Source organism: Ovis canadensis, chromosome 1, assembly GCF_042477335.2.
Source record: "Ovis canadensis isolate MfBH-ARS-UI-01 breed Bighorn chromosome 1, ARS-UI_OviCan_v2, whole genome shotgun sequence".
Classification (NCBI taxonomy): Eukaryota; Metazoa; Chordata; class Mammalia; order Artiodactyla; family Bovidae; genus Ovis; species Ovis canadensis.
Window position 1 is genome coordinate 190347727 of NC_091245.1, and position 22792 is coordinate 190370518.

General features: G+C 42.5%; 2 protein-coding genes across 6 annotated transcripts in view; one reads left to right on the forward strand and one right to left on the reverse strand.

Annotated features, from left to right (window-relative positions):
• HSPBAP1 (HSPB1 associated protein 1) overlaps positions 1 to 11194 on the reverse strand; it is a 57264-nt gene extending 46070 nt beyond the window's left edge. The window contains exon 1 of one of the 4 annotated variants that reach the window (XM_069555711.1): positions 9753 to 11194. In XM_069555711.1, coding sequence (XP_069411812.1) covers positions 9753 to 9816 — 64 coding nt within the window. In that variant the 5' untranslated portion in view covers positions 9817 to 11194. The remainder of the gene's footprint in view (positions 1 to 9752) is intronic. The other 3 variants (XM_069555712.1, XM_069555713.1, XM_069555714.1) reach the window with 3 other exon arrangements.
• The window catches only part of SLC49A4 (solute carrier family 49 member 4), a 98325-nt gene continuing 85532 nt past the window's right edge, over positions 10000 to 22792 (forward strand). For both annotated transcript variants that reach the window (XM_069555716.1, XM_069555717.1), the window contains exon 1: positions 10000 to 11706. In XM_069555716.1, the coding sequence (XP_069411817.1) occupies positions 11367 to 11706 (340 nt within the window). In that variant the 5' untranslated portion in view covers positions 10000 to 11366. The remainder of the gene's footprint in view (positions 11707 to 22792) is intronic.

The window sequence follows — 22792 nt, forward strand, 5'->3', positions numbered from 1 at the left end:
GGCCTCCCATTCAGTAAGGATTTACTGAACTAGATCCAGTATCCCCCTCAGTCAGTCTATCCCATCAGGAAGCTTTCATAAGCCTCTTATCCTCCTCTATCAGAGGGCAGACAGACTGAAAACCACAACCACAGAAAACTAACCAGTCTGATCACATGGACCACAGCCTTGTCTAACTCAATGAAACTATAAGCCATGCCGTGTAGGTCCACCCAAGACGGGTCATGGTGGAGAGTTCTGACAAAATGTGGTCCACTGGAGAAGGCAATGGACTGAAGGCAAACCACTTCAGTATTCTTGCCTTGAGAACCCCATGAACAGTATGAAAAGGCAGAGACAGACACTGAAAGACGAACTCCCCAGGTCGGTAGGGGCCCAATATGCTACTGGAGATCAGTGGAGAAATGATGGAGTTAAAGCAAAAACAACACCCAGTTGCAGAGGTGACTGGTGATGGAAGCAAGGTCCGATGCTGTAAAGAGCAATATTGCATAGGAACCTGGAATGTCAGGTCCATGAATCAAGGCAAACTGAAAGTGGTCAAACAGGAGATGACAAGAGTGAACATCGACATTTTAGGAATCAGCAAACTAAAATGGACCGGAATTGGTGAATTTAACTCAGATGACCATTATATCTACTACTGTGGGCAAGAGTCCCTTAGAAGAAACAGAGTAGCCATCACAGTCAACAAAAGAGTCCGAAATGCAGTACTTGGATGCAGTCTCAAAAATGACAGAATGATCTCTGTTTGTTACCAAGGCAAACCATTCAATATCACAGTAATCCAAGTAAATGTTCCTACCAGTAATGCTGAAGAAGCTGAAGCTGAATGGTTCTATGAAGACCTATAAGACCTTCTAGAACTAACACCCAAAAGAGATGTCCTTTTCATTATAGGGGATTGGAATGCAAAAGTAGGAAGTCAAGGAACACCTGGAGAAACAGGCAAATTTGGCCTTGGAGTACAGAATGAAGCAGGGCAAAGGTCAATAGAGTTCTGCCAAGAGAATGCACTGGTCATAGCAAACATCCTCTTCCAACAACACAAGAGAAGACTCTACACATGGACATCACCAGATGGTCAACACCAAAATCAGACTGATTATATTCTTTGCAGCCAAAGATGGAGAAGCTCTATACAATCAGCAAAAACAAGACCGGGAGCTGACTGCGGCTCAGATCATGAACTCCTTATTACCAAATTCAGACTTAAACTGCAGAAAGTAGGGAAAACCACTAGACCATTGAGGTATGACCTAAATCAAATCCCTAAATTAAAAAGTTAGATGATAAATTTTATGTTATTTGTTTTTTGTCACAATTTCTAAAATACTAAACAGTTTTGCTTTCCTAGTATCAGTTCAGTTCAGTTCAGTTGCTCAGTGGTGTCCGACTCTTTGCAATCCCATGAATCGCAGCAAGCCAGGTCTCCCTGTCTATCACCAACTCCTGGAGTTCACCCAAACTCATGTGCATCAAGTTGGTGATGCCATCTAGCCATCTCATCCTCTGTCGTCCCCTTCTCTTCCTGCCCCCAATCCTTCCCAGCACCAGGGTCTTTTCCGATGAGTCAGCTCTTTGCATGAGGTAGCCAAAGTATTGGAGTTTCAGCCTAAGCGTCAGTCCTTCCAATGAACACCCAGGACTGGTCTCCTTTAGGATGGACTGGTTGGATCTCCTTGCAGTCCCAGGGACTCTCAAGAGTCTTCTCCAACACCACAGTCCAAAAACATCAATTCTTCGGCATTCAGCTTTCTTCACAGTCCAACTCTCACATCCATACATGACCACTAGAAAAACCATAGCCTTACTAAACAGACCCTCGTTGGCAAAGTAATATCTCTGCTTTTGAATATGCTATCTAGTTGGTCATAACTTTCCTTCCAAGGAGTAAGCGTCTTTTAATTTCATGGCAGCAATCACCATCTGCAGTGATTTTGGAGCCCAGAAAAATAAAGTCTGACACTGTTTCCACTGTTTCCCCATCTATTTCCCATGAAGTGATGGGAACACATGCCATGATCTTGTTTTCTGAATGTTGAGCTTCAAGCCAACTTTTTCACTCTCCTCTTTCACCTACATCAAGAGGCTTTTTAGTTCCTCTTCACTTTCTGCCATAAGGGTGGTGTCATCTGCATATCTGAGGTTATTGATATTTCTCCCAGCATTCTTGATTCCAGCTTGTGTTTCTTCCAGTCCAGCGCTTCTCATGATGTACTCTGCATATAAGTTAAATAAGCAGGGTGACAATATATAGCCTTGACATACTCCTTTTCCTATTTGGAACCAGCCTGTTGTTCCATGTCCAGTTCTAACTGTTGCTTCCTGACCTGGATATAGGTTTCTCAAGAGGCAGGTCAGGTGGTCTGGTATTCCCATCTCTTTCAGAATTTTCCACAGTTTCTTGTGATCCACACAGTCAAAGGCTTTGGCATAGTCAATCAAGCAAAAGTAGATGTTTTTCTGGAATTCTCTTGCTTTTTCCATGATCCAGCAGATGTGTTCACAATTTGACCTCTGGCTCCTCTGCCTTTTCTAAAACCAGCTTGAACATCAGGAAGTTCACAGTTCATGTACTGGTGAAACCTGGCTTGGAGAATTTTGAGCATTACTTGACTAGCGTGTGAGATGAGTGCAATTGTGTGGTAGTTTGAGTATTCTTGGGCATTGCCTTTCTTTGGGATTGGAATGAAAACTGACCTTTTCTAGTCCTGTGGCCACTGCTTAGTTCTCCAAATTTGCTGGCATATTGAGTGCAGCACTTTCACAGCATCATCTTTTAGGATTTGAAATCGTCAACTGGAATTCCATCACCTCCACTAGCTTTGTTCGCAGTGATGCTTTCTAAGGCCCATTTTACTTCACATTCCAGAATGTCTGGCTCTAGGTGAGTGATCACACCATCATGATTATCTGGGTCATGAAGATCTTTTTTGTGCAGTTCTTCTGTGTATTCTTGCCACCTCTTCTTAATATCTTCTGCTTCTGTTAGGTCCATACCATTTCTGTTTTATTAAGCCCATCTTTGCATGAAATATTCCCTTGCTATCTCTAATTTTCTTGAAGAGATCTCTAGTCTTTCCTAATATTAATCATTATCAGATATGAAGTATCTTAGCCACATGAATTACACAAGTGCTCTAGCAAGAGAATTTTTTACTTTTTAAGATCACACAGGTTCTTGTTTTCCTTCAGGTTTCCCTGCCTCCTCCTGCCCTTTAGAAAAATTAGAACAAGAATGACATGGAGAGTTTGGTGCCTCTCACTGAAAAGGAATAAATCTAATTATGTATGAGTGTCGGCTGTTAATGAAACTAATGTCCATTCAGCTCTGGAATGAGCTATTTTCTCCGGCAGGACTGGAAGAACAGTTAGAAAGGAGGCATCGTTCACTTCACCAGGGCTTCCCTGATAGCTCAGACAGTAAAGAGTTTGCCTGCAATGCAGGAAACCTGGGTTCGATTCCTGGGTTGGGAAGATCCCCTGGAGAAGGAAATGGCAACCCACTCCAGTATTCTTGCCTGGATAATCCCATGGACCGAGGAGCCTGGTGGGCTACAGTCCATGGCATCACAAAGAGTCAGACATTACTGAGTGGATAATATTTAACCCTTCACTTCATCAAGGCATAAGCATGGGTATAACTCAAACTATAAGATTGCTGTGCTATGTGCTCAGTCATGTCCAACTCTTTGCGAAACTGGATCTTCTGCACTGGCCGGGGGATTATTTACCACTAGTGCCACCTGGAAAGCCCCAACTATGAGATTAGGGGTAGGAGATGAAGAGATAAAAACTACTATGCATAAAATATTAATAGATAAGCAACAAGGAAATACCATATAATACACAGAATTACAGCCATCATCTTGTAATAATTTTTAATGTAGTATAATCTGTAAAAATACTGAATCATGTTATATACCTGAAACTAACATAGGATTATAAGGCAACTATACTTCAATTAAAAAAAATTAATCAGAAAAAATTTTAAACTCAGAGTCCAATGGAAACAAATACAATCTCACTCTGAAAGATTCAGATTCAAAATACCGCAATTTTTAATTTGATTGAAACGCTTCAACCAATGTATGATCTTAGAAATAACATCTCACATTCAGCACTTGAGTTGATTGTTAACAATAAGTAGTTTCATATTTGTTTAAATCCATTCCTTAAACAGCATTTTTAGGTTTAAAACAAAATTAGAAGGAAGGTACAGAAAGTTCCCATATACGCCCCTCCCTTTATCAGCAATACTCACCAGAAGGGTACATTTTTCACCAAAGATGGACCTAAACTGGCACATCGTAATCACCCAATGTCCACAGTGTATCTTAGGGCTTACTCTTGGTGTTGTGCAGTCTATGGATTTGAACAACTAAAGTATAATGACATATATCCACTACTATAATATCATAGGAAGTATTTTCACTGTCCCACAAATCCTCTGTGCTCTGCTTATTCATGTGTTTTAATAATTTCCAAGCTGTTACTTCAAACTAGAAATATCACATCCTTGTGGTATCTATATATACAGTGAAATTTTATTTAGTCATGAAAAAAGAGAAATTTTACTATTTGCAACAACATGGATGGATCTAGTGGGTATTATTCCAAATCAGACAGAAAAATGACAAATACCATATGATGTCACTTAATGTGGACTCTAAAAAAACAAACAAGCACACAAAACAAAAACAGACTCACAGACACATTGCACAAACAGGGAGGAAGGTGTGGGTGGGTGAAAAAGGTAAAGGAGGCATTAAGAGGGACACACCTCCAGTTATAAAATAAACAAGCTATGACGAAGATATAATACACAGCATAAAGAATATGGTCAATAATACTGCAACAACTTTGTATGGGCAGATGGTTACTAGACTTACTGTGATCATTTCATTATGTATGCAAATATCAAATCACTATGTAATATACCTGAAAATAATATATTGTAAGTCAACCACAATTTTAAAAAAAAATCACAATCTTGAAAGCAAACCATTACTTCCATATAGAGCTTAGTACAGTGCTTGACATAAGCTAACAGCAAAGAAATGTTTTGTGAAATCAGAGCTCATTTTTAAGTGTATAAAACTTTATTAAAATTAACCATTTGTTTTCTCTACTTCTGTACAATGAGCTATTGAGCAAACTCACAACAAGCACTCTCAAAACAAAGGGATCAATCCATTCCAGGATTTCATGCTCACTTCTACCGTTCCCTCTCCAGCACCCAAACACACTATTTGCCACTAAGGAACTCCCAATCGCCCTCGCCCCTACAGCAACTTGACCAAGTTTCTTCACTGTCAAATCCCCAATCTCTCCGTCCACTCCCTAACTCAGTGTGGTGCCCTACCCTGTTTTTCTGAGAAAATTGAAACCTGTGATTTTCTTCTTCTTCACTTCAATGTTCTGGCTCACCCCGCTCCTCTCAGGTCTCCAAGGACATAATCATCCTTGTTTCACCTGTCTGCCCTACCACGTTTCACTCCAAGCAGAACCAGTCTGATTCCTCACTTTCTTTCCCACTCTCTGCCCCCTGTGTGCCTTGGGCTTTTCTCCACTCACTTCTACTTCTGGCCTCCTCACCAGAAACGACTTCTTTCACTCATTTCCATATTCACACTACAGCTGTCCCTCAGTATGTGAGGGAGATTGGTTCCAGGAATCCTGAGGATTCTAAAATTCTTAGGTGCTCAGGTCTTCTAAGAGTGGGCCTGTGGGACCCAAGGCTGCGTGCAGAGTGAGGACCGTCTAACAAACTTTCAAATTATGCACAGAAGCACAGACCAATACAACTCGCATTCATTCTCCTCTCACCCGCAAAGCATGTAACATGCCTCCTGTGGTGTGATTATGCATTATCCTTCAAGTCTTTTTATCTGTGTTCTTCCCCCCAAATTATATTTATAGGCTATTTTAGGGCAGGAACTATCTTCAGTCTCACCAGATGAAACAATCTCCCCAGATGGAAGAGCCTCCCATTTACACTGACATTCAAATATTTTTTGATAATGGAGTGGTAGTGTTTGCTCAAAAACTAACTTTTCTATGACCCCCCACAATACTTGTTACTATACTAGTGAACCTTTCATGTGCATTTATTTAATGTCTGTATTTTTCTTACCCTTTATTCACATAAGCCTTATCTAATTGAAAGCAAAGTCTTCTCTTCCAAGAGGATTCTGCCCATTTAGTTGTAACAGTAATAGGCAGTCACCCCAAAGTGTTTTCTGGGGAGGATGACAGTTTAAAAATAGGGTTGAAAGCTCCACAGACAAGATTCAGAGAATCAATCCTTTAATACAAATATTTGAAGTCACCTGCAAAAATGTGTACATGTGCTATATTTTTCAGGGGAGCAAATCCATACTTTAATCAGATTTATCTCCCTCCTTAGAACTTCAAGATTAAGAATGACAAGTTTCCTCAAATTGTTAAATATGGAATCACCAGATAGCCCAACAATTCCACTCAGATATATGCCCAAGAGAAACAGAAAACATACCTTCACACAGAACCTTGTAAACAAATGTTCATAGCAGCATTATTCATAGAAGCCCCAAAGTGTAAACAACACAATGCCCACTGATGAATGGATATGCAAAGTGCGGCATATCCATACTTCAGAATAGTGTTCAGCCACGGCAAGTAATGAAGCATCGACACATGCTACAACATAGATGAGCCTGGAAAACACTATGCTGTGTGAAAGAAGCCAGACACAAAGAGACACCTATTGTACGATTCCAAGTTTATATGAAACGCCCAGCATAGGCAAATCCATAGAGCCAGGGTACATTAGTGACTGCCAGGGAATGGAGAGAGGGTGAATAGGGAGCGACTGCTATTGGGAACTAGGTTTCTTTTTGGTATGATGAAAACGTTCTGCAATTACAGTAGTGATGGCTGCACAACTTTGTGAACATACTAAAAAACACTTTAAAAGGGTGAATTTGTGGTATCTGAATAAACAGTAAAAACCTCCTCCTCCCCAGCAACATGCTTGACATCTTTCACCTCTTCACTGTAAACCTAAATTCTAAGCGTGCACACTAAAACTTAGCAGTGCTCCCAACCACCTCCTTTTTCTTCAGGTTCCTAATTTACACGTAGTTACTCAGGCTAGAAAATTTCAGAGACATCTCCAGTCTCTTTTCTCTCAGTCAGAACATCAGTCAGTCACCAATGCCAGCACACTTTTTTTTTCCCCCAACAAAAAACTACATATTGTTGAATACGTAATTGCTGCCAGACACTTATGCTAGATGATCTACAAGCATCTTTAATTTCCACAACAGTTATGCATTTTACAGAGGAGAATGCTGTGGCTAAGGAGATTTAAGTACCTTCCCTTCAGTGTTTCTTCCTCCAATCTATCCTCCATCCTTCAGCTGCAGTGATCTTCCTTAAAGCAGTGATCCCCTACCTAAAGCTCCTTAAAAGTTTCTGTCACAAAGTCCAGAGTCCCTAATTTGGTATAAGGTGCCTTCAGGATCTCTGTCTCTTAACATTCCTTACACCAACTTCTTTGAGTTCCTGGACTCTGAGTTGCTCTTTCTCCTTCTGCCTCTGGGCTTGTCTTGGGATTCCGTTACTCATTCACTCAACAAATAGGTATTAAGAAACTACTAGGAGCCTGACATTATAGAGCTTCCCTGGTGGCTCAGAGGGTAAAATGTCTGCCTCCAATGCAGGAGACCCGGGTTCAATCCCTGGGTCAGGAAGCTCCCCTGGAAAGGAAATGGCAATCCACTTCAGTATTCTTCCCTGGAGAATCCTATGGATGGAGGAGCCTGGTAGGCTACAGCCCATAGGGCCGCAAAGAGTCGAACACGACTGACCCACTTCACTTTCTTTTCACTTTCAGGAGCCTGACATTGTATTGCTACCTGGGCAACATTGTGAATAAAACAGATATATGTACTGCCCTCAAGGTGCTTAAGGTCTAAGGGAAGACACAATGATAAACAAGTAGTTACAGATTGTGCTAAGTGCAGGAAGCAGGATGCTGTATTACAGAACATAAACACGCTTAGGGATCAGGGGAAAACTACAATGACTCTTTTAGATGGGTTAATCTGGTAAGGTTTCAGGTGGTGACATACCTTAAAATATGAAGACTAAGAAGCCAGTTATATGAAAAGCAGGTAAGAGCAAAAGGGGTGATGAGTGACAAGAGGTGCTCCTAGAGACATCAGCAGAGCCCAGATCAAAGATTTTTGTAGGTCATGGTTAGGAGTTTGGATTTTAATCTAAGTTCTTATTGCAATGGATTTCATTGAAGACTTTTAAGTAAGACAGTGTCACTTTTGCCACCGAACAGAGAAGGGATTGGAGGGGCACAAGAGAAGAAACGGGGACACATGGCCTGAAGATACAGTAGTGGTTTAGGTGAGAACTGTGGATGATTTGGACAACGGTGTGATAGTGAAGGAGGAAAAGAGCAGATCAGATGCAGAGCTGGCCTGACTTGCAAAGTCATCAGCTCAATGTGACGAAGAGATGAAAAGAGGATATATAGAGTTGGAGAATCCTCACTGATAAAAGAAAACAAGGTTACTAAAAGAGCAGAGGATCACAAGGTCTCAGGCTCATGCTGAGTGAATACTCAAAAGGTTGACTATTTTCATTTTATAACATCACATCAACTTGCCCAGGACCTTTCACAGCAAAGTTCAGCAATATAGGTGCAAGTGCAGAGGGCAAAAGTTTGGGTTCATCCAGTGTATGGGTTTTGTCAGAGGAGTAAAAGGCAAGCAAGGACAAGAGAAAAGTGTATTTTCAAGAGAAAGATCAGAATAATAAACTATGACATGCACTCTAAACTAGATAAGGAGATACAGATAGACAGAAAATGTAACAATGGACTGGAGGTACAGATGAAGCTCAGGAGTTGTTTCTTTGGGGTACATAAAAAAGGGAGTTATAAAGGCAGGAGATTGTGGTCAGATAGTAAGAAGTTGTAATTTGCTGCCTCTGCTCAGAATGGTCATCTCTTCCTCTAGACAAACATGACTATTTGACCACCAATCATATCCATCTTATGCTTTTCTGCTCCCTGTCTTCCCATGACTCACACCCCGCCCCCCACCAGCATAACCACCTAAGTTTGTCACTATTTCATCAAATCATAAAGGCCCACCTCAAACTATTCCCTCCTTTAAGTATTTATCTTTTCCCCACTGGCATCTCTCCTGATGACAATCCTCACTCAGTATGCACTACTGACAGTATTCATAGCAGCAGCAGCAGCAGCAGGAGTAGCAGTCACTCTTTTGCCCTTCCAGACCCCTCTACTCAACTGGGAAAAGGCATTGTTATATACAGTCAAAGATCTCTGGATCCCGTGGCAGTACCCAGAACTGTGCCAGGCATGGAGCAATCATTCAATAAATCCTAACAGGGATCTCAGGCTCACATTTGTTCTCCAAAGCAGGATTCCACTGAAATCATAATCCTGTTCACAAAAGTCCAAGATAACGCCATGTGTCTCAAGGTGGTTCAATCCACTGTAACATTCACAACACCTTTATGGGTGAAACAACACTTGTAGGATGGAGGGAAACTGGACCAGTCGATCTAAAAGCTGGGTGCCACAATTTGAACATCACGTTTATTAGAAAACAAACAGTTTTACTCATAATTTACTGCTAGGCCGTAGAGACAAACGGTCATATGAGAGGTGTCAAGAAGACAAGAGGGTTACAACTTCTTGGTCTGACCCGCCTAGTACCTACCTTCCTTCTCTCCACCTCCCAATGCAGAGTCCGCATTAGTGATCGCCCCGGGGCTTGCTGCCATGGCAAGCACTACGCGGGCTCAGCCCAAACCAAAAGAAAAACCCAGCGGGAAGCGGTCTGAGAGGGGCCAAATCTCCAGCGGTGAAGCGGTGGCTACCGGGCTCTTCCGGAAGCTGCACTAGCGTGGAGGTCACGTGACGGGGATGGGCGGGGCTACGCAGGTTTGTTTTGATTCAGGGGTGCTTGAAATGTATGCACGTGGTCTCGGTTGTGGCCCTTCTTACATTCTCCAAACTGTTGTCTTCTTTTTGTCTTTGTTTCTTGGTTTCGCTTCTGCTTCTCCTCGTTTCCTAGTCAGGTCCTTCGTTTTTGCCTTGGCGCTTTCCTCCTCCCAACGGTATTGGAGTTTTAGGGGATGGTTTGTTTTTTTGTGGCGCTCAAGGCAGTGGAAGGTGGCTCTGCGTTTGCTTTATTGTGCAGCCACTCTTAACAGCCTTAGATACTGGGAGAGTTCACGCTCCTCTTCCTCGTCTCTCCCCATTTCTCTTGCCCTTCTGGGAGCAACAGGACTCCACCTGGTTTTCGTGGCTGCCGGTAATGTGAGCCTCAGGCTAACGTGCCTTAATTGCGTTCCTTATGACTCATTTCCAACCCTGAACAAGCCATATCGCTTGACTTAGATTTTCAGGACACTAACCGACAGCTGTCAGACCTTTGGATTTGTATATCAAAATAAATGCAACTATTGGCTGCTTGATCAAGAGATCGACAACTTCCCGTCCTCTCGTTTACTCATCTAGTCAAAATCATAATAACTGGAGATAGATCTAGGTCATTTGGGGGCAAAAATCTTTCAAGTTTAATAAATATATCTTTATTGTCCTAATAATGACAGGCAAAAGAGTAGAAAGAGATCTGTATCTTCTATATATGAACTAAATTGACTTGTTTATAATTCCCTCGTTGGGTATGTAAAGCACTGAAAAATGTCTGATTAAATAAGACAATACTTACTGTACATAAAAACCAAACGATTTTCATGCGGCAATTCTTCCTACTACGCGTCAGTCTTATTCTATCTCCCGCTCTAAATTCCGAAGTTATAAATCCTTCAGAATTGAGAATTAACCCAATATAGAAACAAGCATTAGCTTAAGTGATCGGAGATCTTCGAGTTGTTTACTGGGCACATGACGTAAACTTGGACACTTCCTCCAACAATCCAGGTTCCTCGCCCAACCTCCTCTATTACAGCCTGTACGGGAGTTCCCTTTTCCCCAGGCTCAGCGGCGCTCCTCCCGGTCGTTCCAGCTCCTCCCGGTCCGCGCTCTGGTACCCCGGCTCCACTCCCTCTCTCGCCCAGGTTGCCGCTCCAGCCCCGGAAGACAGAGCACCTCGGGTCCCGCACCCTAGCCCCCTCCTCTCCGGTCTCTCCTGCCCCTCCTCCCGGCCCGCGGCCGGCTAGCGCGGCGCAGGCGCAGCAACACGGCCGGCAGGCCCAGGGCGACCAAAGCAACCTCGGCCTCGGCTTAGCCCGGCAGTATCCGCGCGGGGCTGGTCGGCGGCAACCCGGACCGTGCGGGGCGGTGGCCCCGCGGGCCGCGCGTCGAGATGGGCTCGGGCTGGAGCAGCGAGGAGGAACGGCAGCCGCTGCTAGGGCCGGGGCTCGGGCCTGCGCCGGGGGCTGCTTGGAGAAGCCGGGAGGCGGCGGCGGCACTGCCAGCGGCAGCCCCAAGTCCCGGGCGCGTGTACGGGCGCCGCTGGTTGGTGCTCCTGCTCTTTTCGCTGCTGGGGTTCGCGCAGGGCCTGGTCTGGAACACATGGGGCCCCATCCAGAACTCGGCGCGCCAGGCCTACGGCTTCTCCAGCTGGGACATCGCGCTCCTCGTGCTGTGGGGGCCCATAGGCTTCCTGCCCTGCTTCGCGTTCATGTGGCTTCTGGACAAGAGAGGTGAGGGGGTCCCGGGAGCCCCGCCAGCGATGTTACTCCTGGGGGAGCCGCCTCCCTCGGCTTCGTCTTAGAGACTGTATGAGGTGATCGAGTGTTGCTGGCATCCCATGCCTGACTAGGAACCCTCCGTCCCCAAAGCGTCAAATAAGGGAAGATTTCTTTGCAGATACTGTTTTGTTTTTAAATCAAGGCCCATTATGCAACAGCAGGGATTAGGCGACCTTTGGGTGTTCAGGTTTCTGCATGTGTGGCTATAAGAGCATCCCAGGCACATGCTTTGTGTGTTTTCTACATCTGACGAAAATGACTGATGCTTTGACTTCAAAGGTGTTTGGGGGTGTTGAGGGTGACAGGTCAGAAAATAGAATGATGATGCCCAGATACAAGGAAGTAATGAGTTGGCTTTCCATAATAGATGACTCCAGCCCAGGAAGAGCTGTTGGGGAACTCAGGACCTGACGCTTTGGTTTCTGGAAAAGGGTGCACAGCAGCTTTAAAGTGTGTGTATGTGACCACCTGCAAGTGTCAGCTGAGATTTTTAACTTTCAGATAAAGCTTACAGATGAATAAGGACTCTCTTTTCATAGAGAATACTCTGGACAGACATCTCACTTTACCACTTGCCAGTGTGATTCTGTGAGGAGAAAAATGGAATGTTAAGACTTTGAACTATACCACACAAGTATGGATAAATGATTCATGGCCAATGTGATGTACCTGCTAAAAAGTAGAGGACAATTTTAGGCACAGAAGTGTAGTATCTAAAAGCAGAGAAATAGTTTGACATGCTTCTAATGTTCAGTTCTGGGCATTAATTTTTGAAAGGCCATTGACAAAGTGGAGTCCTTTAAAAGTTGGGTGACAAGAATGTAAAGGGTATAAAAATCATAATGTGTCAAATGAAAGGAATTGGGTGTGTCAAGCTTCAAAAAGAAACGAGGCAGGATATAAATATGTGTTAAATGAGGAATTAGACTTAATGTGCCTAGTTCTAGAAGGAAGAACTAAACTGAGTGAAGCTACAAGAAGCTGTAACTCAAAAGAATACAGGAAAGAACCTTCTAACAATGAAAGTATCCAGCCCTGGAAAGTGTGGAACTTCCAGGCAGAGATATGTGCTAGTTGCCGAGAAAGTTTCTTGCACTGAATGGGGTTTTCTTTTGTTTGGATTTATTTGTTTTAAACTACATTAGACTTTATTTGGATTTTACTAGTTTTTCCACAAATGTCTCTCTCTTTTTTTTGCCCTGTTCTAAGATTCAGTTAAGGGTCCCAAATTACATTTAGTTGTTATTTGTTGTTAATCTTCAATCTGTGACAATTCCTCTGTCATTCTTTACCAGGTTGTATAACATAAGGGGAAATGCTATTTTATTGTTTCTTTTAACTTTTTATCAGGAGCATTTTTCAATATTATTCCGTAAAGTAGCTAACTATATTTTTAAGGTAGAAAAATGCTAATTTTTATCCTTTTTATTATAATTATATTCACTATATATATATGATAATTATATATATAATTACATCTACTATTCTTGGCCAGATAAATTAGGGACTACCTGTTTTCTTTTTTTTTAAATATATATATTTTTTTAATTTGGCCACACCACGCACAGAATTGTTAATTGTGGCATTTAGGCTCTTAGCTGTGGCATGTAGACGCTAGTTCCCTGATCAGGGGTTGAACCCTGGTCCCTTGCATTTGGAGCACAGTGTCTTACCCACTGGACCATCAGGGAAGTTCTTTTTTTTTTTTTAACCTGTTTTCTTTATAGAGATTCCTCATTGCAGGGAATCCACCTGCAATGCAGGAGACACAGGTTCGATTCGTGGCTCGGGAAATCCCTTGGAATAGGAAATGGGAACCCACTCTAGTATTCTTGCCTGGAAAATTCCATGGGCAGAAAAGCCTAGCAGGCTACAGGCCTTGGGGTCTCAAAGAATCAGACATGACTGAGCACACACACATACATTCTCTTTATAAAATAAGTTACTTTAGGAGTTCTTTCAGTGTTTCTATGACTAAATGGTGAATTCTATTTTATGTTTTCTGTTGGCTAGAGCAACAAAAAAATTTAAAATTCCCTTGCTTTTCAGTAGAAAAAAAGCCGTTCTGCTTTCATTTGTTGGCTGTCCTACTACACATGTCCTATTTGCATCAGTTCAGTTCAGTCGCTCAGTCGTGTCCAACTCTTTGGGAAAGTGAAGAGGAACCTTTATGGCAGAAAGTGAAGAGGAACTAAAAAACCTCTTGATGAAAGTGAAAATGGAGAGTGAAAAAATTGGCTTAAAGCTCAACATTCAGAAAACGAAGATAATGGCATCTAGTCCCATCACTTCATGGGAAATAGATGGGGAAACAGTGGAAACAGTGTCAGACTTTATTTTTTTGGGTTCCAAAATCACTGCAGATGGTGACTGCAGCCATGAAATTAAAAGACGCTTACTCCTTGGAAGAAAAGTTATGACCAACCTAGGTAGCATATTCAAAAGCAGAGGTATTACTTTGCTGGCTAAGGTCCGTCTAGTCAAGGCTATGGTTTTTCCAGTGGTCATGTTTGGATGTGAGAGTTGGACTGTGAAGAAGGCTGAGTGCCGGAGAATTGATGCTTTTGAACTGTGGTGTTGGAGAAGACTCTTGAGAGTCCCTTGGACTGCAAGGAGATCCAACCAGTCCATTCTGAAGATCAGCCCTGGGATTTCTTTGGAAGGAATGATGCTGAAGCTGAAACTCCAGTACTTTGGCCACCTCATGCGAAGAGTTGACTCACTGGAAAAGACTCTGATGCTGGGAGGGATTGGGGGCAGGAGGAGAAGGGGACGACCGAGGATGAGATGGCTGGATGGTATCACCAACTCGATGGACATGAGTCTGAGTGAACTCCGGCAGTGAGTGATGGACAGGGAGGCCTGGCGTGCTGCGATTCATGGGGTTGCTTTTGCATACATAGAAGTAAGTTCCTGGCATCCCTGAGTATCTTTCTCCCTAGAGGGTAGGTAGTTGTCTGGTCTTGTGGTCATAGGTTCCACCCAACTTAGTAGAAGACCAGTTATCTTCCTGAAATTGCTTTTGTACTCTCACTTTTCATTTTCCAGCAAGGAGATAAAAAGGGACTACCTAGTGAGATAATAAAAGAGCCAATAGTGGGTGTGTACCCTGGAAGCCAATGAAGAAAATTTCGAGGAGATAGCACCCAAATGTGTGCTGAGCTCTAGGGACATAGCCCTCATGGAGCCTACATTCTAATAAGGAGGTCCAGGCACCAAAGGACAGTAAAATTAAATGCTAAGTGTGTCAGATGGTGATACATGTTTTAGAGAAAAATGGAAGTCGGGCAGGGGAGAAAGGGGATGTGATTGGGTGATACCTTCTCTAGACTGTCAGGGAAGGCCTTACTGATCATGTGTGTGTGAGCAGAGACCTGAGGGAAAAAGGAAACGCACCTTGGCAATTCTGGACAAGACTGTTTGGGACAAAGACAAAGGTCATAAGCTTGTTTGGCATATCTGAAGAAGATACATAGTAGAGAAATAAATTGTAGAAGGATCGTTGGGCAGCTCAGAGGGCTTACTTTAAATGACTGGGCATTAATTTCAAATGAGGCTTGTGTGGCCGAGTTGAGCCTTAAGGCCACTGTAAGGATGCTGGTGGTGAAGATGTGAGGAGGGTTCACTCTGCTGGAAGGTGTGAGCAGGAGGGTAAAATGATGACTCTGTTAATATCTTGAGAACAAGAGCCACGCAGGGGGACCAGTTGGAAGGGTAATGGAGCAACTCAGATGGGGCTGATGATGACTTCCAACTAGGGTGAACATAGTGAAGGATTTGAGAAGTGGTTGGATTCTAAATACATGTTGAAAGTAGACTTACCAGTGTAGGCAGAGATGAAGTATGAGGAAATTGGAGGAGTCTAAGATCTTTCTCAACTTTTTTTAGCATTAGTAGTTGGGAGAATCAAGCTGCAGTTTACTGAGATGTAGAAGATTGTGGGGAGAGCATTTTGGGGGTAGATCATCAATCTGGCCTTCAGATCAAGAATTTGAAATGCCTATTTGATATAGGAGAGACTAAGTTGAAGAACTGATGCTTTTGAACTGTCGTGTTGGAAAAGACTCTTGAGAGTCCCTTTGACTGCAAGGAGATCCAACCAATCTATCCTAAAGGAAATCAGTCCTGAATATTCATTGGAAGACTGATGTTGAAGCTGAAACTCCAGTACTTTGGCCACCTGATGTGAAGAGCTGACTCATTGGAAAAGATCCTCATGCTGGGAAAGATTGAGGGCAGGAGGAGAAGGGGACGATGGAGGATGAGATGGTTGGATGGCATCACTGACTCCATGGACATGAGTTTGAGTAAGCTCTGGGAGTTGGTGATGGACAGGGAGGCCTGGCGTGCTGTAGTCCATGGGTTCACAAAGAGTCGGACATGACTGAGTGACTGAACTGAACTGAGCTGAAACTATCAGTTTATTGCCTGAGCAATAAATCTGTGTTTTGTCAACCTGTAATGGTATTTAGTCGGGGAAGGCAATGGCACCCCAGTCCAGTACTCTTGCCTGGAAAATCCCATGGACGGAGGAACCTGGTAGGCTGCAGTCCATAGGATCGCTAAGAGTCTGCCACGACTGAGCGACTTCACTTTCACTTTTCACTTTCATGCATTGGAGAAGGAAATGGCAACCCACTCCAGTGTTCTTGCCTGGAGAATCCCAGGGACGGGGGAGCCTAGTGGGCTGCCTTCTATGGGGTCGCACAGAGTCTGACATGACTGAAGCAACTTAGCAGCAGCAGCAATGGTATTTAGGGTCTTGGAGCTGAGTGAGGTCACCAGTGGAGAGGGATGTTGCTTCAGAAGAAGACAGCCCAGGGGCATTCCAATATTTAGAGCTTGGAGAGATAAGGAAGAACCAACTAGTAAGGACTCAGAGTAGAGCCTTAGATTTACCAACATGGAGATTTTTGGTGTCTTTTAAAAGAATAGTCTCATTAGAGTGGTGGGGGTAAGTTCAAGAGTATAGACATCTATGTTAAACACATTGTAAAGGGCAGCAGAGAAATGAATGAGTAGCCAGGGGGAAATATGACTACTGAGAAGGTATTTTAAAGATAAGAGATATTAAGGTATTTCTCTGGAATGCAGTGTCCTAATGGATCCAGAAAAAAAGGAGAAATTGACAATGCTAGAGGGAGGGGGAGGAACTGCTGTAGCCATATTCTTGGGTAAGCAAAATGGGATGCAGTCCTCAAGAGCACAAGTAGATAGGTTGGCCTTAGAAAGAAGTATTGACAGCTAATTCTTCAATAGTAATGGAAGAAATGATAAGAGCGTATAGATTACAGGTGCAGGTGGTGGGTGCTAGGAGCTTGTGGGAGTTATCTTTGTTTATAGTTCTCAGAAAATAAGAAACAATATTGCCACCTGACAGTAAGGCTAGGAGAACAATTCTTGGAAAATTGAAGAGATGTGATAAATTGTAATACTATTTCCTAGGAAAGGAGAGAATATGCAGACTAGGAAATTGTAGTAGGATTGTTGGACAGCTCAGAGGGACTGCTTTAGGTGGCTGGGCATTGATTTCAAGCATGACCAGTTAGCATGGTTGTGTGTCTCCCTCCTGCCTGTTCTGTTGGGCAAGCACAGGCATGGGCAGAGTTGGCAAAGAGAGAGATCACCAGAGGTGCAGTTTGCCAAATGTGTACGACTAACAAAGTGCAGGCAAAGAGTAGAGGATCATGTAGAGAGTGATATAACAGTGGACCACGGAATCTAAACCAGGTAAAGGAGAAAAAGAAACACATGAGATGGATGAGAAAAAGTAGTCGGCTCCAAAATTGTTATCCCCAGTGGATGAAGAATTAAGAGTACTGGAAGGAATGAGTGGGAAGGAGAGAAGGTCATGGTTGAAGAATGGGATGCTTGAAATTGGGATTGTGTCATGGATACAGTTATGGTAAAGATAAGGTTGGAGTTTAACCAAGAGAGTGGACAACCAAGGCAGGGTAGAGGACATGATCGTGGAATAAGAAGTCAGGGGACTGAGAGGCCTGGGTATTGAAAAGGGCATCTCTTGCATTGAAATCACCAGATTTGTGAAAGATATAATGTCCTCAGAAGTAATAAAGAACCAAAACAGGTTTAAGCCTGGAGGGTGAATGAGGTAGAGGCAGGTATGTGGTTGGTCTCTAGGCAGTCACAGCTGGGAGTGGTGAGCATAACAGTCAGAATTGGGTCAATGGCTCTTCTGGCCATGATGGAGTACCAGGAACTGGATTTATTCTTCCATCTTAAACTACTCAAAACAGAAAACAAAATCAAGGTATATGAAACAGTGGTTTTCAGACACTGTGGACAATAGGTAGAGCAGGACAGTGATCCTTAAAATTGCTTCACCCAACGATATGGAGTTCAAACAGAGCCCCACAGTTTTCCTAAGTTGAGGAGACAGTTGAGATGTGTAAGAGGCCACCATAGCCAGAATTCTTAGGGAAGAATACCAGAGAGGAAAAGAGTTCACTGAGAGAGAGTTTTGTAGAGAGAGTTTTGTAGGGAGTTCTTGGGTCTTCAGCTGAACACTGACTAGCAGTGTACACATGAAGAAATTACTCAAGTCTGAGAAAAGGACTACCAGAAAGGAGCAGGCAGACACTTCTCACAGTTCATGCAAGTCTGGGAATAGTTCGCGTTCCCAACAGCCAAAATGGGAAAACCTCATAATACATAAGAGGTTGGATTGAATGATCAGAAGGGTGCTGCCTCAGCAGTAATGACTAACAAGCTCTAGACTAAAGGCTGCTCTGGTTCCACCTAATAAAACTTAAAAGTACTCCTTGAAAAGATCAAAAGCAACTATATCCCAGAACATTGTTCAAAAATGCTTAAAGGAGTTGAAAAAAATCTATCACCCAACAGGTTAAAATTCAGAATGCCTGACATCCAAATCAGAAGTTACTAAGCATGCAAAGATACAGGAAAATATAACATTTCAAAAGGAGAAAAAGCAATCAGTAGAACAGACCAAGAAATGGCACGGATGATAAAATTAATAGGCAGGGACATCAAAGCAGCTACTATAAATAGATATACTAATGTGTTCAAGAAGATAGAAGAAAGCATGTTAAGGAAAGATACAGAAAACATGAAAAAGACCAACATTAAACTTCTGGAGATGAGGATGTAATCTGTGTCTGAAATCAGAAAAAAACACGCTAGATAGGCTTTAACAGCAGATTAAACATTGTAGAAGAAAAGATTAGCAAACTTAAAAGATGGAGTGATAAATACTATCTAGAGTAGAACACAGATGAAAAAAGATTTAAAAAACCCCACAAGTATCAGTGAGCAGTACAGTTTTAAGTGGCTAATACATGTATAATTAGAGTCCCAGATGAAAAGAGATTGCCAACATCCACTGGATCATCAAAAAAGCAAGAGTTCCAGAAAAACATCTATTTCTGCTTTATTGACTATGCCAAAGCCTTTCACTGTGTGGATCACAATAAACTGTGGAAAATTCTGAAAGAGATGGGAATACCAGACCACCTGACCTGCCTCTTGAGAAACCTATATGCAGATCAGGAAGCAACAGTTAGAACTGGACATGGAACAACAGACTGGTTCCAAATAGGAAAAGGAGTACATCAAGGCTGTATATCGTCACCTTGCATATTTAACTTATATACAAAGTACATCATGAGAAATGCTGGGCTGGAAGAAGTCCAAGCTGGAATCAAGATTGCTGGGAGAAATATCAATAACCTCAGATATGCAGATGACATCACCCTTATGGCAGAAAGTGAAGAGGAACTAAAGAGCCTCTTGATGAAAGTGAAAGAGGAGAGTGAAAAAGTTGGCCTGAAGCTTAACATTCAGAAAACTAAGATCATGGCATGTGTTCCCATCACTTCATGGGAAATAGATGGGGAAACAGTGTCAGACTTTATTTATTTGGGCTCCAAAATCACTGCAGATGGTGACTGCAGCCATGAAATTAAAAGACCTTTCTCCTTGGAAGAAAAGTTATGACCAACCTAGACAGCATATTCAAAAGCAGAGACATTACTTTGCTAACTAAGGTCCGTCTAGTCAAGGCTATGGTTTTTCCAGTGGTCATGTATGGACGTGAGAGTTGGACTGTGAAGAAAGCTGAGCACCAAAGAATTGATGCTTTTGAACTGTGGTGCTGGAGAAGGCTTTTGAGAGTCCCTTGGAGACTCCAACCAGTCCATTCTAAAGGAGGTCAGTCCTGGGTGTTCATTAGAAGGACTGTTGCTAAAGCTGAAACTCCAGTACTTTGGCCACCTCATGCAAAGAGTTGACTCATTGGAAAAGACCCTGATGCTGGGAGGGATTGGGGGCAGGAGGAGAAGGGGACGACCGAGGATGAGATGGCTGGATGGCATCACCAACTCGATGGACATGAGTTTGAGTGAGCTCCAGGAGTTGGTGATGGACAGGGAGGCCTGGGGTGCTGCAGTCCATGGGGTCACAAAGAGTTGGACATGACTGAGTGACTGAACTGAACTGAACTGAAGGGAAGAGGGCATGGAGTAAGATGAAATGGGGTAGGAGGGAGCGATTGAAGAAATAATGCCAGAAAAGTTTCCAAATTTGTTGATATCCTTAAATCCAGAAATATAATAATCCTAGTAGACGAAACAGCATAAACAAAACCACACAGAACAAATTGCAGCCTGAATAAAACTACAGCAAGGCACATCGTCATCATACTGCTTCAACCAGAGAAAACCAAAGCATCAGGAGAGAAGAGACTGGGAGCTTTATTTAGAGAGGAGAGAGTAACTATGATCTGGAAGTGGCTGGGGAAGCAGTGTCCTCAGGGAAGAGGTTTCAGAGGAGTAAAAAGGTGAAGACAGTGTTTATGAAAGAGCTTGATAAATGTAGGGATTCCACTGATCTGCAGATCCTGAGAGCTCCAGAAGGCACAGTGGAAAGATTTTGGCGGTTCAAGCCCTGGCAGAGATGAGGTCAGATTTTAGAATGTGTGAAGCCATATTGGGATAAGGATAACCTGTGAATCTTGGGTCTTCTTTGACTAGTGTAAACAGGAAAACAGGCACAATGTAAGTAGTCCTCATAGTCTCGGAGACAGATCCCGGTGGCGAGGCTCTGGCTGTGGGGTATAAGGACAAGTGGTCTATACCAGGAGCAATCAGAGCTTATCTTCACTGTGTGTGTGTGTGTGTGTGTGTGCGTGTGTGTGTGTGTGTGTGTGTGTGTGTGTGTGTGTGTGGTGGAGTGGGGTTGGGTTTTTTTTTTTTTTGCATTCAATTTTGTATCATGATATTTAGGCACCGATGTGGAGACTGTCTTCCTGTACCCAGTGGTCTATACCAGGAGCAATCAGAGCTTATCTTCACTGTGTGTGTGTGTGTGTGTGTGTGTGGGTGTGGGTGTGGGTGTGGGTGTGGGTGGTGGAGTGGGGTTGGGTTTTTTTTTTTTTTTGCATTCAATTTTGTATCATGATATTTAGGCACCGATGTGGAGACTGTCTTCCTGTACCCAGTAGGTTCCCAGCAAATGCACCATCATCCATTCGAAAGGGGCTTCCTGCAAAGTCTGGATGCCATATTTGAGTAGAATTTATTCTTATTGTCATATTTAGTTTTCCAAAATTATTCCTGTACCTTTCATCAGATGGTTTTTGCACTCACGTCCTAGTACTGTAATCACTTGGGATTTATTTATGTGAAGGTCCTAAATGGCTCATAAGCATATTTTTCCTGGGGAATTTATACTTCTTGCCAAAGTCAGTTGCTGTCTTTTTGAGTACATGGAACTACAGAGTCCTGCCTTGTCAAAATTCAAATGAGATCAAGAAAGCATTCTATTCAAAACTGAGCATCAGTTGAGGTGGATTGGGTAATATTTGGCAACAACTGAAAATAAGAAAGCCACAAGTTGTGCCTGTAAGATTGCTTTATAGTAATCAGCTTTTCACAACTTCTTTATTCTTGAAAGTTTATATCAGCTGTTTTGTGCTAGCTTTGAGCAGTAGTAATAGGAAACCTGGTTATTTGGACCTTAGGGCTATACACAATGCCCCACTGCCCACTTGGTGGCTATTTGCCTTAATTACAAACCAAATACTAGGAAGAAATAAACATAATGTAGAATGTGAGCCTTATAGACCCGAATTGATAAAATTTTATCCACTATCTCATAAGGCACCCAGTATGACCTTATAAGAGCAACAGTTTGCAAGTTTAGGGTATTTATGACTATGAATGTAGTTTTTATTAATTATTTATTTCCTGTGGCTGTAATGTGGTTTTAAAATCTGCGTTGTTAGTAGAAGCAGTAAATGAGCAGTATGTATGCATTACTTGTTCCTGAGCAGCACAATTTTCTATGTTATTCCTTCTGCCAAATTATATTAATCATATTCAGATCATATAAAGCTAACTCAGTTCATGTCACAAATTATCCTCAATGTAGCGTGTGTGTGCCTGATCTGAATCTCAAGTTTATTTTCCTTGCTGTATTTAATCTGCATAATTATAGTTTTGTTGACTTTCAATTTCCTTCAAGCAGAGAAGCCTTTTGGAAACCAAACATTTAACCATCTCCCTTCTGCCGAGAAAAGAAAGCTCTTGGGGAAAAAAAAGAGAGAGAAAATTTGCATTAAACAGTTTAAGTCTATTCACTGTGAAATGGTTTCAAGGATGTTGGGTCTGGGAAAAATTGGAAGAAATGTTGCTACTTTTGCCACATATTCCATATGAGCCACTTCTGGGATGTGGCTGCTACAAAACAGTAAGGCAGCATTAATTTAGTGCTAAGAAAGGTGCAGCATTCCAACAATAGGAAGATAGAATCTTGGTATATTATTCAGCCACAGCCAGACTATTGTATCTGTTTTTGGTTACTTTGTTTTACATTTTATATTTTCTTTTGCCCTGTTATCCACATAACTGACCATTGGCACACATTTTCAAAATAGTTGATCATATTTGGAATACAAAGGGAAGAGCTATCTGATCCCCATTATCTTCTAAAACCCTAAACCATGCTTTCTCTTTTTTTTTAAACAACATCATTCTATAAGTTGAAAGCCATCTGATAA